This window comes from Neoarius graeffei, chromosome 7 (assembly GCF_027579695.1).
Source record: "Neoarius graeffei isolate fNeoGra1 chromosome 7, fNeoGra1.pri, whole genome shotgun sequence".
NCBI classification, from domain to species: domain Eukaryota; kingdom Metazoa; phylum Chordata; class Actinopteri; order Siluriformes; family Ariidae; genus Neoarius; species Neoarius graeffei.
The window spans coordinates 48,006,055-48,024,650 of NC_083575.1; the positions used below are offsets into that span (position 1 = coordinate 48,006,055).

General features: G+C 39.9%; 1 protein-coding gene across 2 annotated transcripts in view; it reads right to left on the reverse strand.

Annotated features, from left to right (window-relative positions):
- Nucleotides 1–3,379: 3,379 nt before the first annotated feature.
- The window catches only part of klc1a (kinesin light chain 1a), a 54,740-nt gene continuing 39,523 nt past the window's right edge, over nt 3,380–18,596 (reverse strand). The window contains exons 15-17 of one of the 2 annotated variants that reach the window (XM_060925826.1): nt 12,279–12,409; nt 8,668–8,734; nt 3,380–4,158 (exon numbers count right to left, since the gene is read on the reverse strand). In XM_060925826.1, coding sequence (XP_060781809.1) covers nt 4,093–4,158; nt 8,668–8,734; nt 12,279–12,409 — 264 coding nt within the window. In that variant the 3' untranslated portion in view covers nt 3,380–4,092. The remainder of the gene's footprint in view (nt 4,159–8,667; nt 8,735–12,278; nt 12,410–18,596) is intronic. The other variant, XM_060925827.1, reaches the window with a different exon arrangement.

An 18,596-nucleotide genomic window follows, 5' to 3' on the forward strand; every position in this document is an offset into this window, starting at 1 on the left:
ACAAAACAGTAATATCATATACTTACCACATCGAATGGCTCACAGAGCAAATGAAAAAGTATGAGATGTATTTCCCAGTGGAAAAATATTGATGGAAAACTGGTAAGAAATACCAGCCAATAAAAAAACTGGCATTGCATAAAAGGTGTAACTGTGATGTTAGAACTGTGTAAAAAGGGAAAACTCCTGCAGATTGACAACTTTTGAGTTAATGTACAGTATGGCTGATTTGACCTGAAGTCCAACTGAATTCTGTTGATCTCAAAGTGATTTGGGAGAGGTTTTATGTTTATTCAGTTGTGTCATTTTACAAGTACAGTACAGTCACACAACCAAACTTCAATCCCTTGTGACATATGAAGCAGTACAAAGCAAACAAAATGGGGGTGTTAACCCCAAAAACACTTCCTGATTTTATCGTGAGTCAAACAGCAGCACTGGTACGAACGATTAAAGTTCAGAACACCCTTCACTTTGAGCCATCATGTTTTCAATGGTAGACAGTTGTGTGCAAAAGTCTTTGGCACATGTAAAGAAATGCTGTAGACCAAAGAAATGGCTTAAAAATAATGAAATGTTGCAACATTAAAAAAATACTATAAACAGCAATAAGCCATAATAAATGAAACAAAAAGTCAATAACTGGTGTGAGACGATCCTTTGCTTTAAAAAAAAAAAATAGTAGTCTCAGGCAAGGCAAGGCAAGTTTATTTGTATAGCGCATTTCATACACACAGGCAATTTAATGTGCTTCACAAAAAATAAAAGCATAAGAACAGTAACAAAGAATTAAAGTAAAAGTGAAATCATTAAAATCCAAAATTAAAAAGAAATTAAAATAAAGAATTAAAGTAAAATCATTAAAATCAAAATTAAAAGAAATTATGTTAAAGGAAATTAATTACACTTTAGGTAAAAATGAATCAAGTGAAAGCATCTGAAAACAGCTTTGTCTTGAGCCTGGATTTAAAACTAACAACAGTAGGAGCATTTTTGATCTCATCTGGAAGTTGGTTCCAAAGCTTAGCAGCATAGCAACTAAAGGCTGCTTCACCACACTTCGTTTTGACAGCTGGTATTACTAGCAAGTTTTTCTCCTGTGATCTTAGAGACCTAGTTGGTGCATATAATTGAAACATATCCAGTAGGTAGCTGGGTCCCATCCCATTTAATGTTTTAAATAGAAGAAGTAATGCCTTAAAGTCAATTCTATAGCTCACTGGGAGCCAGTGCAGAGACCTTAGGATTGGAGTGATATGGACTACCCTTTTTGTTCTTGTAAGAACCCTTGCTGCTGCATTTTGGATTAGTTGAAGCTCTTTAATGGTCTTTTTTGGAAGACCTGTGAAAAGGCTATTGCAGTAATCAACCCTCAATCAGGCACAGTTGATACAGTTTTATAAGGAAATGAGCTGTAGGTTTTACTGAACATCTTACAGAACCAACCACAGTTCTTCTGGACACTTTAACTGTCACACTTGCTTCCTAATTTTGCACCAAAACCCAGCAGCCTTCATTATGTTTTCTTTTTAATCTGAAAGTGGTGTCTTATGTAATATGCTGCTCAGATTCAAACATTTTTTTTTCTGTAACATTTAATTTTCTGCTGGAAAACGAACTTTTGGACTCTAAAATGTTTTTGTACCGACTCAATGTAGTAGTCATAAAATAGAAATCTATAAGTTTGTACGAAAAAAAATAGGGTGCCCAAGACTTTTGCACAGTACTGTTGCTCATTTAACAACAATTTAGAACAATCAAGAGACCATTTAATGCTTGAGATATTAACTAATGTGATGATTTTTTTTTTTTTTTTTTTTGGGGGGGGGGGGAGCTGTGTGTCACATAAAATTATGGAATCTCCTCGGTACGAGCCTACTGCATACAACATTCCTGTGTCAGTAACCCCACAAACAGAAATGCATCAACATCTACACCATTTAAAAGCTGATCAGCAACCTTATTAAAATAAAATTCTCTCTTTACATCTTTAACCAAAGTCATTTCTGCCTTCAAAATGAATGACTTATCCCACAAATGCATTAAAAACAGATACTTAGCATGTAACATCACCCGTAACTTGAAATATCAGTAAGATGTATTTATATCAGGTACATATAATAATGAAGATAGGTTCATTTTTAAATTACAAATTTATTGACAAAAGACACCAAGCCAAGCAGCTTTTGTCAGTAGAATGTCATTTTTATAGGTCAAACAGAACAAAACACAAAGCAGCTACAATATTGCACTTTGTCAGATGCAGAGAAGCAGCCCAATGCTGAAAACATACGCACAGCGGATAACAAACCTGCATGAACTTTATTCATTTTCCTGACAGATGTTTGTGGAGTTGAACCGTGCCTTCAGTGGTTTATTTTTATTCTTAGAAAAATGGTTCACTCTTTGGATAAAAGGACTGGTATCACTGCAATATTGTTAAGAGTAACTGACTTACCAATCAGTAAACCATCTCCATTACAAATAAAAGATCTGATTTGGTCAGTCTCAGATTACGTAACCTACTGCATGACTGTTCAAAGATACAGTGCACATTCAACCATCTATTGTAACTGTAACTTTAGCTCTCCCTCAACCAATCAACCAGAGTTGATGAAAAGAGGCAATACACATTTCTTCAATAATCTTTTTCAAAATATTTTCTTTAAACAGATATATGAACAATATGAGAAGATAGTCACAAGTTAAATAGAACCAGTCCATCAACTCACCTCCATCCATCTGTATAACTTTATATTTAAAACATGTAACAGATAAAGAAGTAAAAACTCAGCTGACAACAACTGGAAGAAAAGCCTTTTCTCCATGAAACCAGTGAAGTGCAGTTTTCCTTGGTACTTAAATGTTTTATCCACATTCTTAATCATGGACATTTGAAAGAAAAACATCTGGTTAGAGGATCATGTAAGGCTTCTTGGGTAGGCTGGGTCTCAAAAAAAAAAAAAAAAACAACAAAAGGGGAAAAAATAAATCTGATGCCGTAATAAACGTTACAGAATGTAAACAGAAACCTTAAAAACAGGTGTGGGTCATAATTTACAAAAAAAAAAAAAATCCAGGAAAAGCAGGACAAACTTCTCTCATCTCATTATCTCTAGCCGCTTTATCCTGTTCTACAGGGTCGCAGGCAAGCTGGAGCCTATCCCAGCTGACTACGGGCGAAAGGCGGGGTACACCCTGGACAAGTCGCCAGGTCATCACAGGGCTGACACAGAGACAAACAACCATTCACACTCACATTCACACCTACGGTCAATTTAGAGTCACCAGTTAACCTAACCTGCATGTCTTTGGACTGTGGGGGAAACCGGAGCACCCGGAGGAAACCCACGCGGACACGGGGAGAACATGCAAACTCCGCACAGAAAGGCCCTCGCCGGCCACGGGGCTCGAACCCGGACCTTCTTGCTGTGAGGCGACAGCGCTAACCACTACACCACCGTGCCGCCGCAGGACAAACTTATGAAGCTGAATGTCTAATGTTACTAAAAATGAACTGGGTAAAAAATTAACAAATAGGAATAAAGCACATTTCCCACAACTAGACGCACACATCCAAAATCACAGTCAGGTTACCATATCCTACACACACACACACACACACACGTGAGACAAAGAGATGATAAAAACTAATAAAAAAATAAAAGGACAGACAAAACATTAATTATTGGGTTGAAAGTGCAATGAATGTGTAAATCCCTAGCCTGAGCCTGAATAATGTGCCACGTTAAATTTTATTTGATGAGTTTGACCTGCAGGTTCACAGGTGCATTGCAAAATGCATTTCAGTACTCACACTTTTGGGTCTGGGAGTGGGTTGAGAATGCATGATTGTTAGTTCCACTTATTCAGCAGGTGATCGTATAATTTCTAGTGTTGTCCAAAGACATTACACAAGTTACAAATTGTTTGCTTAGTTCTGGAAAGTAAAAGCAAGTAAAGGTAAAATGTCTGTAAAGGGCTTCCTACGGAAAAATAAGAGTCGAGGTTGAGAGAAGGGTGTAGAAGTTGCCTCAGTCCGTGCCCTCACTTGAACCCTCTCAATTTCACCACCACATGCTATGCAGAGCTTCAATGCGCTAGGTCAGTGTGACTGGCACTCAGATCCCGACTCTTCCTCAGACGATTATTTCGTTCCTGTCAAGGATAAAGGAGCGAAGAGAAAAAGCAGAGTTCAAGCAGGTACATCATGATATACTCTAATTCTCTGTGTATAAAGATACCACTAAGACCATTACAAATCATGAGGAATCTCCTACATATTTACAGTTGAAGCCAAAAAGATTTACATACACCTAAGCTAAAGATATTCAATCTCACATCTCCACCTCACATTTCAGCTTTAATTCACAACAGAATTGTCGTGGGTCAAAAGTTTACATACGGTACACAAAGCTGACTGTATCTTTAAACTGTCTGGAACATTCCAGAAATTAATATAAATCTTCTGATTAGGAGTTAACTGGGCTGTAAAAGGGCCTACTTTTAGACACAATGCATTTTTGCCCTTGACGGCACAGAAAAACTCAGCAAGCAACTCAGCCAAGACTTCAGAAAAAAGGTAGACCTCAACAAGTCTGATTCCTCTTAAGGAGCAAGTTACCAACAACAGATGGTACCATGAACATCTGTACAAACAATTGTATGTAAATATACAAGTCTTGGGACCACACAGAGACTGCATCCTTCAGGAAAAAGGCACATATTAACTCCCAGGGATGAACGAAATTTGGTCCAAAAGTTTCAGCTGAAGACGACATCATCATAGGCACTGGTGAAGGAGTTGGGGTTGGCATCAGGTCCTAAAATCTGTACATCCACCATTAGGAGAGTTGTATATCATGTGGCTTGAAAGGCTATTGTGCAAGGCAAAAGCTGCTACCCCAAAACCAGCATAAAATAATTCAGACTGAAGTTTGCAGGTGATCACCATCCATTTGGAGTCATCATCTCTGGTCAGATGAAACAAAAACTGAACTGTTCGAATGTTTTTGAATTCACTTTTTCCCCATAAAGAAAAATTGTGGACTATATTGAAAAAGTATGTCTGAACAAGGAGGCCTATGAGAAGGAATAAGCAAAAATTCTGGGAAAATATTGTGAGAAGCTTGTTGAAGGCCACCCAAAGTGTTTTGTACAAACCCAGTGGCTGGGTATTTTACCGAATTACTGGATTTGTACAAAACACTTTGGGTAGCCTTGAACAAGCTTTAACAAAGTGTTAAATTTAAGTTCAACCAATTAAAAGGCAATGTCACCAAATCCTTTAAAAAAAAAAAGCAGGTACGTAAACTGCTAACCCACTGAAAATCTCATCTCATCTCATTATCTCTAGCCGCTTTATCCTTCTACAGGGTCGCAGGCAAGCTGGAGCCTATCCCAGCTGACTACGGGCGAAAGGCGGGGTACACCCTGGACAAGTCACCAGGTCATCACAGGGCTGACACATAGACACAGACAACCATTCACACTCACATTCACACCTACGGTCAATTTAGAGCCACCAGTTAACCTAACCTGCATGTCTTTGGACTGTGGGGGAAACCGGAGCACCCGGAGGAAACCCACGCGGACACGGGGAGAACATGCAAACTCCACACAGAAAGGCCCTCGCCGGCCCCGGGGCTCGAACCCAGGACCTTCTTGCTGTGAGGCGACAGCGCTAACCACTACACCACCGTGCCGCCCCCACTGAAAATCTGATATAGCAAAATACAACTGGAATAAATGTCACTTACTTATTATTCTGAAATTACCTCATTTGGAATAAGAACAGTGGATAGTCCAATTGAGAAAATGTATGGTAACATCGATTGTGTGGAGTTGTGTAAAATTGAGCTGGAATGTCTTTAGCCTAGATATATGTAAACCTCAACTGTACCTTGAATTTTCAGTTTCAGATCATTTATAGTTCGATGCATCAAGACTATAACAACAGAATCACCAAATTACACCATAAAGCTATGCTTACAGTGTGGCTGGCATGGAGAGAAGGTTTCTAAAATGAGAATACATACCAAAGTTCTCAGGCTCATCACAAATCTGTATGAGAACAGTTTTATTTCAGAAATGAGACACTGAAATGTGCAGCATCTCACACCCACACAGGAAGTCTGACTAGACCAGTCTTAGTCAAAGCTCTTTCCAAATGTCAAACTTTGGTTGCATACAGAGACTCAGATGTTGCACAAAGTGGACCTTGCAGTGTGATAGTTCGGATCTCTTCAAAATTTCAGACATTTATTTCATTTGACTCATTTTAAATGAAGACTGGAGTCACACCTCTTCACTAAATACTGAAAAAAAGACAAATAATGACCATGTACTGATTTCTTTGCTGCATTAAGTCCTATACTAAATTCTGTTATATCTTTAGACCTTGGTAGTAGTCTTAGGCTTATTTGGACTAGCGTTAAGTACTGTATATGCATTTCCATAGAGACTTCTATGGACTTCTCCAAGTCACTCTGAATAAAAGTGTCTGCTAAATGCCGTAAATGTACAGTGCCTTGCAAAAGTATTCATACCCCTTGAGCTTTTTCACATTTTTCCACCTTACAACCACGAACTTAAAAGATTTTTATTGAGATTTTATGTGACAGAGTAGCACATAATTGTGAAGTGAAACGAGAATGATAAATGGTCTTCAAAATTTTAAACAAATAAAAATCTGAAAAATGTGGTGTGCATTAGTATTCAGCCCCCCTGCGTCAATACTTTGTAGAGCCACCTTTTGCTGCAATTACAGCTGCAAGTCCTTTGTGGTATGTCTCTACCAGCTTTGCACATCTAGACACTGAAATTTTTGCCCATTCTTCTTTGCAAAATAGCTCAAGCTCAGCCAGATTGGATGGAGAGCGTCTGTGAACAGCAATTTTCAAGTCTTGCCACAGATGCTCAATGGGATTTAGGTCTGGACTTTGATTGGGCCATTCTAACACATGAATATTCTTTGATCTAAACCATTCCATTGTAGCTCTGGCTGTATGTTTAGGGTCATTGTCTTGCTGGAAGGTGAATCTCCTTCCCAGTCTCAAGTCTTTTGCAGCCTCCAACAGGTTTTCTTCCAGGATTGCCGTGTATTTAGCTCCATCCATCTTCCCATCAACTCTGACCAGCTTCCCTGTCCCTGCTGAAGGAAAGCATCCCCATAGTATGATGCTGCTGCCACCACCATGTTTCACAGTGGGGATGGTGTGTGCAGGGTGATGAGCAGTGTTAGTTTTCCGCCACACATAGCGCTTTGCATTTAGGCCAAAAAGTTCAACTTTGGTCTCATCTGACCAAAGCACCTTCTTCCACATGCTTGCTGTGTCCCCTACATGGCTTCTGGCAAACGGGACTTCTTATGCCTGTCTTTCAACAATGGCTTTCTTCTTGCCACTCTTCCAAAAAGGCCAGATTTGTAGTGTGTACGACTTATAGTTGTCCTGTGCACAGATTCTCCCACCTGAGTTGTGGATTTCTGCAGCTCCTCCAGAGTGATCATGGACCTCTTGGCTGCTTCTCTGACCAGTGCTCTCCTTGCTCGCTCCGTCAGTTTAGGTGGATGGCCATGTTTTGGTAGGTTTGTAGTTGTGCCATACTTTTTCCATTTTTGAATGATGGATTGAACAGTGCTTCTTGAGATGTTCAGAGCTTGGGATATTTTTTTATAACCTAACCCTGCTTTAAACTTCTCCAGAACTTTATCCCTGACCTGTCTGGTGAGTTATTTGGTCTTCATGATGCTGTTTGTTCTTCAGTGCTCTCTAACAAACCACTGAGGCCTTCACAGAACAAGTGTATTTATGCTGAGAGTAAAATTACACACAGTAGGACTCTATTAACTAATTAGACGACTTCTGAAGGCAATTGATTGCACTGGATTGTATTTAGAGGTATCAGAGTACAGGGGGCTGAATACTAATGCACACCACATTTTTCAGATTTTTATTTGTTTAAAATTTTGAAGACCATTTATCATTTTCGTTTCACTTCACGATTATGTGCTACTCTGTGTTGGTCTATCACATAAAATCTCAATAAAAAACTTAAGTTCGTGGTTGTAAGGTGGAAAAATGTGAAAAAGTTCAAGGGGTATGAATACTTTTGCAAGGCACTGTAAATGAACTTGAAACACAGGGATACTCAAGAAATTGTTTCCAAGGGCATTTTGGGGCCATCTGACATTAAGACTCCTATAAGTTATTGCTTATTTAATGCATTTGTGATATTATAACTCAGAAATATAATTACCATGCAAAGATAAACAAAGCACTTTGAAAAATATTGAGCTAGACAAGAATATGTAATATCTAAATGCTGTGGAGTAAAATTATTAGAATGACTACAAATCTTTATCCCTGTGTGGCACTCATATCTTTACAGTTGAATGTATCCGGTTGGTTGATTAACAGGGCACCATAATAAGTTACCAGTGGTGGAGTCGGTCATCAGTGTCACAGCTATAGGTTATTTAGGGTTACTGTGGAGATTAGTAGACACAATGTGATGTGAGCTGTTAGCGTGTGACTGTGTTGGTGTGCACATGGTACACACACGACCAATTAATAAACAAAGTTGTGCTGTAGTTTATCAGAATGGCTTCAGTGGAAAAGTGAGAGAAATAGTGAAAAAGAGAGCGAGAGAATGAGAATTTCTTACTTTGAAGAGTTCGCCCACAGGTTTGTCCGGTACGTTGAGAACCCCCAGAGAGCTGGCCCTCTTCATGCTGCTTCCAAGAAAGCCACATGCAAGCACACTGTCAGTCAGGTCAAAGGGCAGGGGTGAGGGGTGTGTGGAAGGTGTGTATTGAGGTTTTTCACCCACGTGACCAAGTCATGTGAGGCTGCCATTTTGGACGTCACGGCTCGAATCAGTTTGAATGCGAGGAAGGCGACAAACGAAAAACAAAAGAAAAAGGAGCGAGATGCAGAAAACACCTTCACTATCCAGCGACGTAGGGCATTTACAGGGTGAGCAGAGAGAGAGGTATTTGCAAAAATTGAGGTTAGCAGGCTTAGAGAACGACGTTTACCTGCTTCCACCAGGATTGCTCACTGACGTACGGAAGTACACGAAGCCCTCGTCTTTACCTGACTTCAGCCCACATGATCTGTATACCTATGTCGTTAAAAACCCATCACCATACACAGGTATTGATCTGAAAGCGTATAAGAGTTTGGATACCTACAAATATTTTTTGTCAGGCTGGGTAACATGCCTACATCAGTGGGTCGTCCCTGGAGCCGGTGGTCGCCATCTTATTACAGCTAAGGTTTGTTCACATTTTCATTTACTTTCGGTCCTCAGGATAAACAAAATGTCATTAAATGTCATTGAAATAACTTCTTAGTCTGTTGAGACATGGCCCGTTATAAATTTGCTGTTACCAGGCAATGACCAAGAACTGTATTATTAGGGTCGGTGTCTGTGTTGTAGCAGTGTACTAGCAGCTAGCTGTAAATAGCTGCCAGAGCGCACTCCGGAACCTCGGCCGGAGCACTCCGGGAGCAAGCCGGAGCGCGCTCCGGAACCTTGGCCGGAGCACTCCGGGAGCAAGCCGGAGTGCGCTGCTTAATTTGAGGGTGAGCAAGCCGGAGCGCGCTCCGGAACCTCGGCCGGAGCACTCCGGGAGCAAGCCGGAGCGCGCTCCGGAACCTCGGCCGGAGCACTCCGGGAACAAGCCGGAGCGCGCTGCTTAATTTGAGGGGGAGCAAGCCGGAGCGCACTCCGGCAGCTATTTACACTGGATCCGGTGTAAATAGCTGCCGGATCATAATTACAGTAAACTAGTAAATACAGTAAAGGAAAAACTTGAGACTGAAAGGTTTTAACAGTCATCCAAATGACTGAACGTAAACATTGCTACAGTAACATACCAACTATGATGTTGTTGACATTAGCTAGCTTGACCTTCAAAATGGCGGACACCGGGGCGTCACGTGACCCTGTGACGTCAGGTGAAAAACCTCAATAGCTGTGAAGCACGGCTGTGCATTTGTTAACCATATTAATGCAAGTCACACACAGGTTAGGGTCACTCTACAAAAGGATGTGATGTGTCGAACTAAAATGAACACAATGAAGCATGCAGTACTGTGTGTTAATGATATACTGATCTTCTGCTGAAGGATGAGTGTTTACTCCCTGAGAGTGAAAAGGACACATTGGACACCAATGACTTTTTCGCAAATCTATTACAGTCTTCATCTCTATTAATTAAGTGACCTCCTCTAAATACTTTAATGTTCACACTGCAGAGGCTTTGTCTTTTAGCTCAACGTTGCTGCAAAGCCACTAGGAAACTCCCTAACTGGTATAATGATGTAGCCAAAGGTACCCTGGCACCGAAAGAGCATTCCTAATAAGAGGCAGACACAATCAGAACCACAAAACAGCTTTGAACTGGAGCTGAAACGACAGCAGAAGAAGAATGTGTGGGAGAATTCAAGAAAGACAAAAGCAGAAACAAACTGAAATTTACAGCATATATGAGAGAGAGAGAGAGAGAGAGAGAGAGAGAGAGAGAGAGAGAGAGAGAGAGAGAGAATGAGGAAGTGAATAGAAAGCCAGGGCAAGCAGAAGACTTGAAACTAAAGCGGGACTGAGAAAGTGAGATAAAATGGAGTAAGCAGGCATTTGATTCCAGTAGACACTGGATTTGCATGGAAATGTTTATTCAAATTAACAGTATAACAGAAAGCACTTTACATATCAAAACAAAACCATGCAGACAAAATGAACACACTAAAACAGTAAGACAATTAAAAAAAAAAGGTAAACACACAGTTATTTTAAAATAAATTAAAACATAAGGAGAGTGGGGGAAAAAAAAAACCTAAAAAAGGAAACAATTTTTTCCCTGGGTGACCATACTGTAGGGCATACATTATGAGCAAATAAACACTTAGAATTATTATTCTGTATGGTCGTCTGGGGGGGAAAAAACCCCTCATGCATTATATTTAGATGCTACAGAAGTGCATTACTGCCATGCCAGAAAAAGAAAAAAAAAAGATCACATTATAACATGAAAGGTTTATTGTGAGATGTTTCTCACATTTTAACAAGATATTTTCATGTTATAACAAGAAACTTTTCTTGCTATAACACATTATTTGTTTCCTCATTCAAACACAAGTTTGTTATAGCCTAACAATAGAAATTATCTTGTTATAACATGAAACGTTATAACAATAATTTATGTTATAACGAGATAAAAAGTATATTGTTATAGAAAATAAAATGTTCTTGTTATAATGTGATATTTTCATAAGTATCTTGTTAAAAAGTGAAAAAAAAAATTTACAATTCAGTGCGATACTAATGCGTTATTCTTTTTCTGACATGGCAGCAAAATACGCTTCTGTAAGATGCCGTTTCCTTTTTGAGTTTATTAAACAAACACAAGAATGTTACAGAATGAAAGGCTGACATTAGAATTAAGTTAGTGACATTTCGACATATCATGTTACCACTTGAGTGAGTGACAGATGTAACAGGACACATGAGAGTCAGCCAGCGAGCTCGTCTTTCGGTGTAATGCACTGGAAACGCATTTCCATTTACTGTATACCCAAGTTATGCAAGTCAACCCTTTCATCCTTTGAAAGTGTTTAGTAGAGCAGGAGACAGAGTGAGAAATAAAATGTACACATGCTTTAAAATAAATTGCAATGCTGTGTTCATTTTTACATGCATTCAGTTTTGTTCTGTCATAGTTCCAGCAAGTTGTAATTTGTTCTTTGTGGCCGAGAAAGACAGCGCTGTTTACTCATACCCTATATTCTTTCCATTCGTCTGTACAAGTCTCTCCAGAATTTTCTTTTCTATTAGATTCCCACCACCCTCCTCATGAAACTCTAGTCCCATGAGACCTTTGTAATAAACTCCATTTAATTCCCTGAAATCTTCTGCATCATTTCATTCATTTCCACTACAGTTTGTTCTATTGACATCTTACAACACTTCACTACTTTGGTTCACTTCCTTGGTCCCTGGCTATTCAATACTCCCCAACATGCTTGCATTCCTTTCGATCTTAAAAGTCAAGTTGGGGATTGCTGCATCCACAAACTAGTCCCCACAAGGGTTTAGTAAAAACCTTCAAGTCTTAACCTATTACACGTCTCATAAGAGGGTTATTTCACAACAACAATGCACTGGTCAACGTCAAAGTTTGGTCCTACCCAGGGTCAGGTCCATAGCTTCGTAGGTTGGGGTGTTGGGAGGGGAATAGTCTGAGAGGGAAGTGGGGTAGTAGTGATAGTTACCCAGGATTCTTAGGTTCGTTTTCTCGTGAGCTGCCTCCTTTGAGCTTGCGGACGAGTTTCTCACTGCTACGGCGAATTGAGGCTCGGAGTTTACTGAAAGAGCCGCTGCGCTTTAATGATCCCGAGCCATCCTGTGGACAGAGAGGCTTCAGTGTTACACATAAAAACAGTCACATTTACCACATGTGCAGTGCACATGTTTGTCACCCTCATACATGGAGAAACAGTTCTTCTCATGCATTTACTGTGCTGTGTAATCAATTCTCAAACTGTTTTGAATTTCTGATCATCATGCAGCGTGTACGGGTTTCGATCTTCATTCTGAAGTTTCAGCAATAATAAGATGCCCAGAGTAACAATGCTATTACGGTTCATTTATACAGCTGAATATGATTCTTGATCACATTCTTGTTTCTCATCACACCAAAGCAGAAAGATGTTCTGCGAATTTGAACATAATTAATATATAAATGTGTGCAGACGGGCGGATTTATTAGCACCTCAGGCTGTAGAATGACAGCTTAAACTTGATCATAGCCATTGCATTTAACAGCAACACTGATTTATTTTAAGCTTAGCTGATATTTTCATCATTTTAGAGAAAAGAATTTACTGTTGATTGCATAACACATGAATTTCCAGCAAATTAGTGGCTGTTTTACTTTCCGACGCCACATTTAAGTGATTAGTTGAATATTTGGCACTAATCCTGTTTGGTTTACCCCTCTTCGCTCTGCTGCAGTCTCCGCTGTTGTGTGCCTTGAGCACTGCTCCTTATCCATACAGCCGAGTAAGATGTAGAGATGCAAAGAAAACGGCCAAAGACATACAAAAAGGATAGGTCAAGAAAGTCAGAGCACTGACACAAAACAGAAAAAAAAAACTATATGACAATGACCTTCAAACTAATGACACACAGACACACACACACGTCAAGTTGCACCAGAGTGGTACTTACACACAGATATGGAAATTTGTACAAGGAAACAGGCAAAAGCTGTGGTAAGCACACAGTCAGTTTATTAGCGTCAAGAAAGGTAAGATGCAGCATCAAATAGCAGACTCATAGGAAAAGAGGTGCATACAACCCACCAAACATGTCCCTAATTATTTCATTTCCTCCTCATCCACTCATTACATTTTAACCTTCCTGTGTATCAGACATCATCTAAAAGGACCTCATGTATAATAATCATGAAAAGGGATGAAAACAAGTCAGTACTATTCAAGTTTAGACAGCAGCTTAAAGGCATAATCATGCTACTGTACAGGGAGTTCCTGAAAAAAAAAAAAAAAGTGTTTTGTAGTTTCTTTAGAGACAGACAGAAGCGTGAAAAGACGTGAAATAGAAAGGAACAGAAAGCGAGCATCACTGTAAAGGTCAATGGGTAAAACACGTAGATCTGTACATCACACACCTCATGAAGATACTCAAATGAGAGAAATTATGCCTGCTGCCACTGCTACAAAGGGTCCTAGATTAAACCCTCAGAACTAAAGTTAAAGCTCACTGAAGTGGCTGGCAGAAGCAGAGAGAGTGAATCAGATACAGAGAGATTTTTGAGTCCAGTGAAATACACTGGAGGTGGCTTAAGTCTATATTACAACAGAAGCAGTAGGACACAATTTCTCAAGTCACGACTCGGTCATTCCGACATGCTGTGTGGCAAATTCACATTTATGTCATTTCTTGCCATGGGCTATCATGTATACATTGTGTGAATGTCTGTGTTAACCATAACATTATTATAAACATGCATTATCACTGTATAATTAGATCAGCTTAACAGGATTTTCACTCTGGTGCTGTGTGGCAGGGAGCACCTCCAGAAATCGGACAAACCGGGTATTAACTACGTATGCGAGTACTGCGAGTGGTGCCACAGTAGTGTTAAACACTGCAAAATTACTGTATCTGATGTAAACAAGGCATTAGTCACAAATCTGTACACGTCAGTTAGTACGAGTGTGGTATATGCGACAGACTGAAATTTAGATTGATAGACAGATACACAGATAGTAGAGACAGATAAATAGATCAAGCGAGGCTCCTGTGGCGTTAGGATCAAGGAAATAAATGTAATAATTATACAGGGCCACAACTGAGTCAGCTCTGACAAGAGAAAAAGCCAGGGCTGGCCCAACACAAGACTTATTTAAGCCTATCGGAGCTGCTTTGGCCAGCTAGTGCCCAGATGAGGACGAGCAGGAGGATGAAGAAAGGAGCCAGTCGGAGAGAGCAGACGGAAAAGGGCAAAGGAGCAGAGGGAGGTGAGGCGAGTGTCCATCATGCAGAAGGTAAGTTCTACAACCACAACAAGGCATCTGGAGTTACACCTGTACAATCGCACAACAGACAGGCAGGGAGAGAAAGAGAATAAAAGAGGAAGCAGTGTGAGTAGGGAAGTGGAAAGAGAAAGAGAGTAAGATACTCCACAACACAAGATACAACAGCATGTTACATTAGTAGAGATTAAAAGTAGGAGAGAGCAGAGAGATGGAAAATTAATGGACCAAATACAGGACACAACATTGCAACATAAAAAAGTAACGTGCTTAACCTCATCTTATAGTCAGTAAGACACCTAGCTAATTGTTAAAACGGGTATAACATTTACAAATACAGTGTCCAATAGGGCTATTTACCATATATGTTTTAATTATTTACTATTTGATCTCAAATGCATTTAAGCAGGCAAGAAATTGCACTAATTAGCTTCTGACGAGGCACACTTGTTAATTGAAAAGCATTCCAGGTGACTATCTCATGAAGCTGGTTAAGATAATACCAATAGTGTGCAAACGTTAAGGTAAACGGTGGCTACTGTGAAGAATCAAAATATGAAACATTTTGTTTACTACACAATTCCATACAGGGCGGCACGGTGGTGTAGTGGTTAGCGCTGTCGCCTCACAGCAAGAAGGTCCGGGTTCGAGCCCCGGGGCCGGCGAGGGCCTTTCTGTGTGGAGTTTGCATGTTCTCCCCGTGTGTTTCCTCCGGGTGCTCCGGTTTCCCCCACAGTCCAAAGACATGCAGGTTAGGTTAACTGGTGACTCTAAATTGACCGTAGGTGTGAATGTGAGTGTGAATGGTTGTCTGTGTCTATGTGTCAGCCCTGTGATGACCTGGCGACTTGTCCAGGGTGTACCCCGCCTTTCGCCCGTAGTCAGCTGGGATAGGCTCCAGCTTGCCTGCGACCCTGTAGAACAGGATAAAGCAGCTAGAGATAATGAGATGAGATGAGACAATTCCATACATGTTATTTCACAGTTATATCATCATCAGTATTGTGAATACTGAACAGTCGAATAACTATTCAACTGGATAGAACATTTTACATTTCTGTAAAACCAAAACTGGTAAAACCACATTTCTGTACTAATTATGCTGAGGCAACAGCATTAAAGATGAGCCCCACTGGGGTTCGCTTCACAGCTGTACTGCATAGTACCTCTTCTTTTGGCCTGAACAGACACGAGGACACACTAACACCAAGACCAGCCAGAAAATTACACGCTAAAAATCATGGTGAGGGGCCATGAAGAGGAGCAGCACAAAGAAAGCAGAGAAATGAGAATTTTAACATCAGGAAAGGATTTAAAAGACTGGCTGAGATGCACTAGTTGCAAGAAAAACATATGAATCAGAATACATTCATAGAAATATTTTAATTCAATGTTCACTTTAATTCCCCAGCGCGCGCGTGCACACACACACAAAAGCTGAAACACACACACACACACACACACAAAAGCTGAAACTCACACTTTAGAGAAGTACAGAACACACAGCCCATGCCAGTATATTGTGTGTAAACTTAACATGAACATGAAGACTCTGCTGAATGTGTGCACAAGTTTAGTAGGCAACAAAAGGCATACACACGCTGATTAATTTCTGTCTGACAAACAATTCATTTTAGTTTGTTAGTCTGTTAGATAATATATTACACACAGGGAAGGACAGATACTGCTACAAGAGAAAAGTTAAAAGAGAAAATAAGTGTGTGAGACCAGACTCTAACCAGCCTGATGGATGCAACTACAGTCTCCATCAGTCCTGGGAGCAGGATGATTATGGAGAGGAATGCTGAGTGGTTGACTTGCTGCTGTTGCTACGGGAGCAGGAGCGTTCAGATCCAAGATTGCACAGAGACTACAGCAGAGGTATGAGGGTCAAAATAGCAACTAAGAAGCTGCAGCCCGACAGAAGCTCATTCAGCTTCTTCTAAGGGCCTTCTACAAAAAACAGTTAGTCAACAGTGTGGCATTTTATATAATCTTAAAGTTTCTTACTGACTGTCATGTCATATGAATTTGTCATTGTATAACAAACCCTGCATTGTGGAACACAACTTTGTTATCTGGTAACACGAGAAGACACATTGAAAATGAATGATACCCATGAAGAATGAAGGTTTAAATAAGGCTTTCTAATTTCAACCTAGAAGGTTCAGATGTACATTTACTTCATTCCTTCAGTAAGTAAACCTTATGTAATAATTAGTATTTCAATATGCCAGACTGAATATACAAATGGGTTAAAAAGCTCTATGCACTGAGTGAAGACTCATTAGGAGAAGAAATCACTGGTTAATTTGAAACTATTATAGTAAAGCTCTACAGCAAATCAGGTACACAGTTATCAGTTGTATCATATTACCCAAATGACCCATTTCATTCAGTAAAGCCTACATAACAACGACACTAAGACTCCATTAGTATATAAATCACATTCAGCCCGTCTATGAATGTTTTGGTCTACCATATTGACTATAGAAAATATGCACAGTGCATCCTCTCCAAAAAAGTGAAGTCACTTGGCTCTAGCGCCCCTGCTGGCTGGCTGCAGTCCAGCATGTAGCACCACCATCCCCATGTGATTCAATGACGAAATAACAAGGTCACCGTCTTTCCATCCACAGTGTCTAATTTGAACAGTTAGTTTTCCCTATGCTCATATTTGCACATTTATTATTTTCCACCAGAAATTAGTTTTAAAATATTATTCTACTATATCTTAAAGTGCCATTCCACCATTGGATGTATTCTTTGGCATAAAATACAATATATTTTATGACAACATGACTAGACAGAGAAATCTTTTAGCTTCAAAATGATATATCAAACATAATTTTTTGACAACGACAAGTATATTAATTTTGTGACCAAAGTCACCTACCCTTTTAATTTCCGTGCAGTAGTGAAACGTGATGTCATCGGCAGGTTCCCCTTCTTGTGTACCACATCACGTGTGATGTGGCACAGATTATCAGCAATGGCGGATAGAACGCGATTTCCACTTGTCGATTGCTGTGCCGATATTCACCATCGACCGTCTCCTTTGGGCATCACTTGCTATTTTCCTTCGCTTCTTTTCCGAAGCTGACAATCGCGTTCTATCCGCCATTGCTGATAATCTGTGCCACGTCACACGTGACGTGGTACACAAGAAGGGGAACCTGCCGATGACATCACGTTTCACTACCGCGCGGAAATTAAAAGGGTAGGTGACTTTGGTCGCAAAATTAATATACTTGTCGTTGTCAAATAATTATGTTTGATATATCATTTTGAAGCTAAAAGATTTCTCTGTCTAGTCATGTTGTCATAAAATATATTGTATTTTATGCCAAAAAAAATACATCCAATGGTGGAATGGCACTTTAAGAAGGCAAGGATACACATGGGATTGAAGTGATTGACAGCCTTGGATGGAAGAGACCGGTTGCAGCGCCTGCATCACACCCTGTCTGTTGATTACATAATTCTGGACACATGCACTAAAATAAATTGTTTTCCATTTCTATTAAAAAAAAGTTTGAAACATCGAGAAGTTTAATATGAAACGGCTAGTTTAAAGCAAGACAGCCTTTCGATTTCATAAAATCTGTGAAATTTAGTTCACTGTGAAATTTGGTCATTGTGATATATGTTTATTTCTGTAATATCTCACAAAATATCGGGCCATCCTGTGGCTGGGAAGTTATTTAATTTGAGTGGATTCCCGAGCAAATAATGTGCATGAAATTGCTCGCTTCACACAGTCAAGCAGACAGAGGAAGTCTGTGTGCGCATGCGCAGGTTTACCTTTGACCGTGCACTGACAGTTACATCATTTTGTCCCTAAACGAACAGCTGATCACACCGAGGTACTCGTTGCCTGCTGATATTTATTAGTTTGGTTCTGTGTTTCCTTTACTTCGCAACATAACGTCTTTTCTTCTTGCTTTCCATTACTGTCGCTGGTCTTTCACGTTTCATTCGTACACTCACGTCCTCCACTGTTCTCTCCTGTTTCAAATTTGTATCCCACAA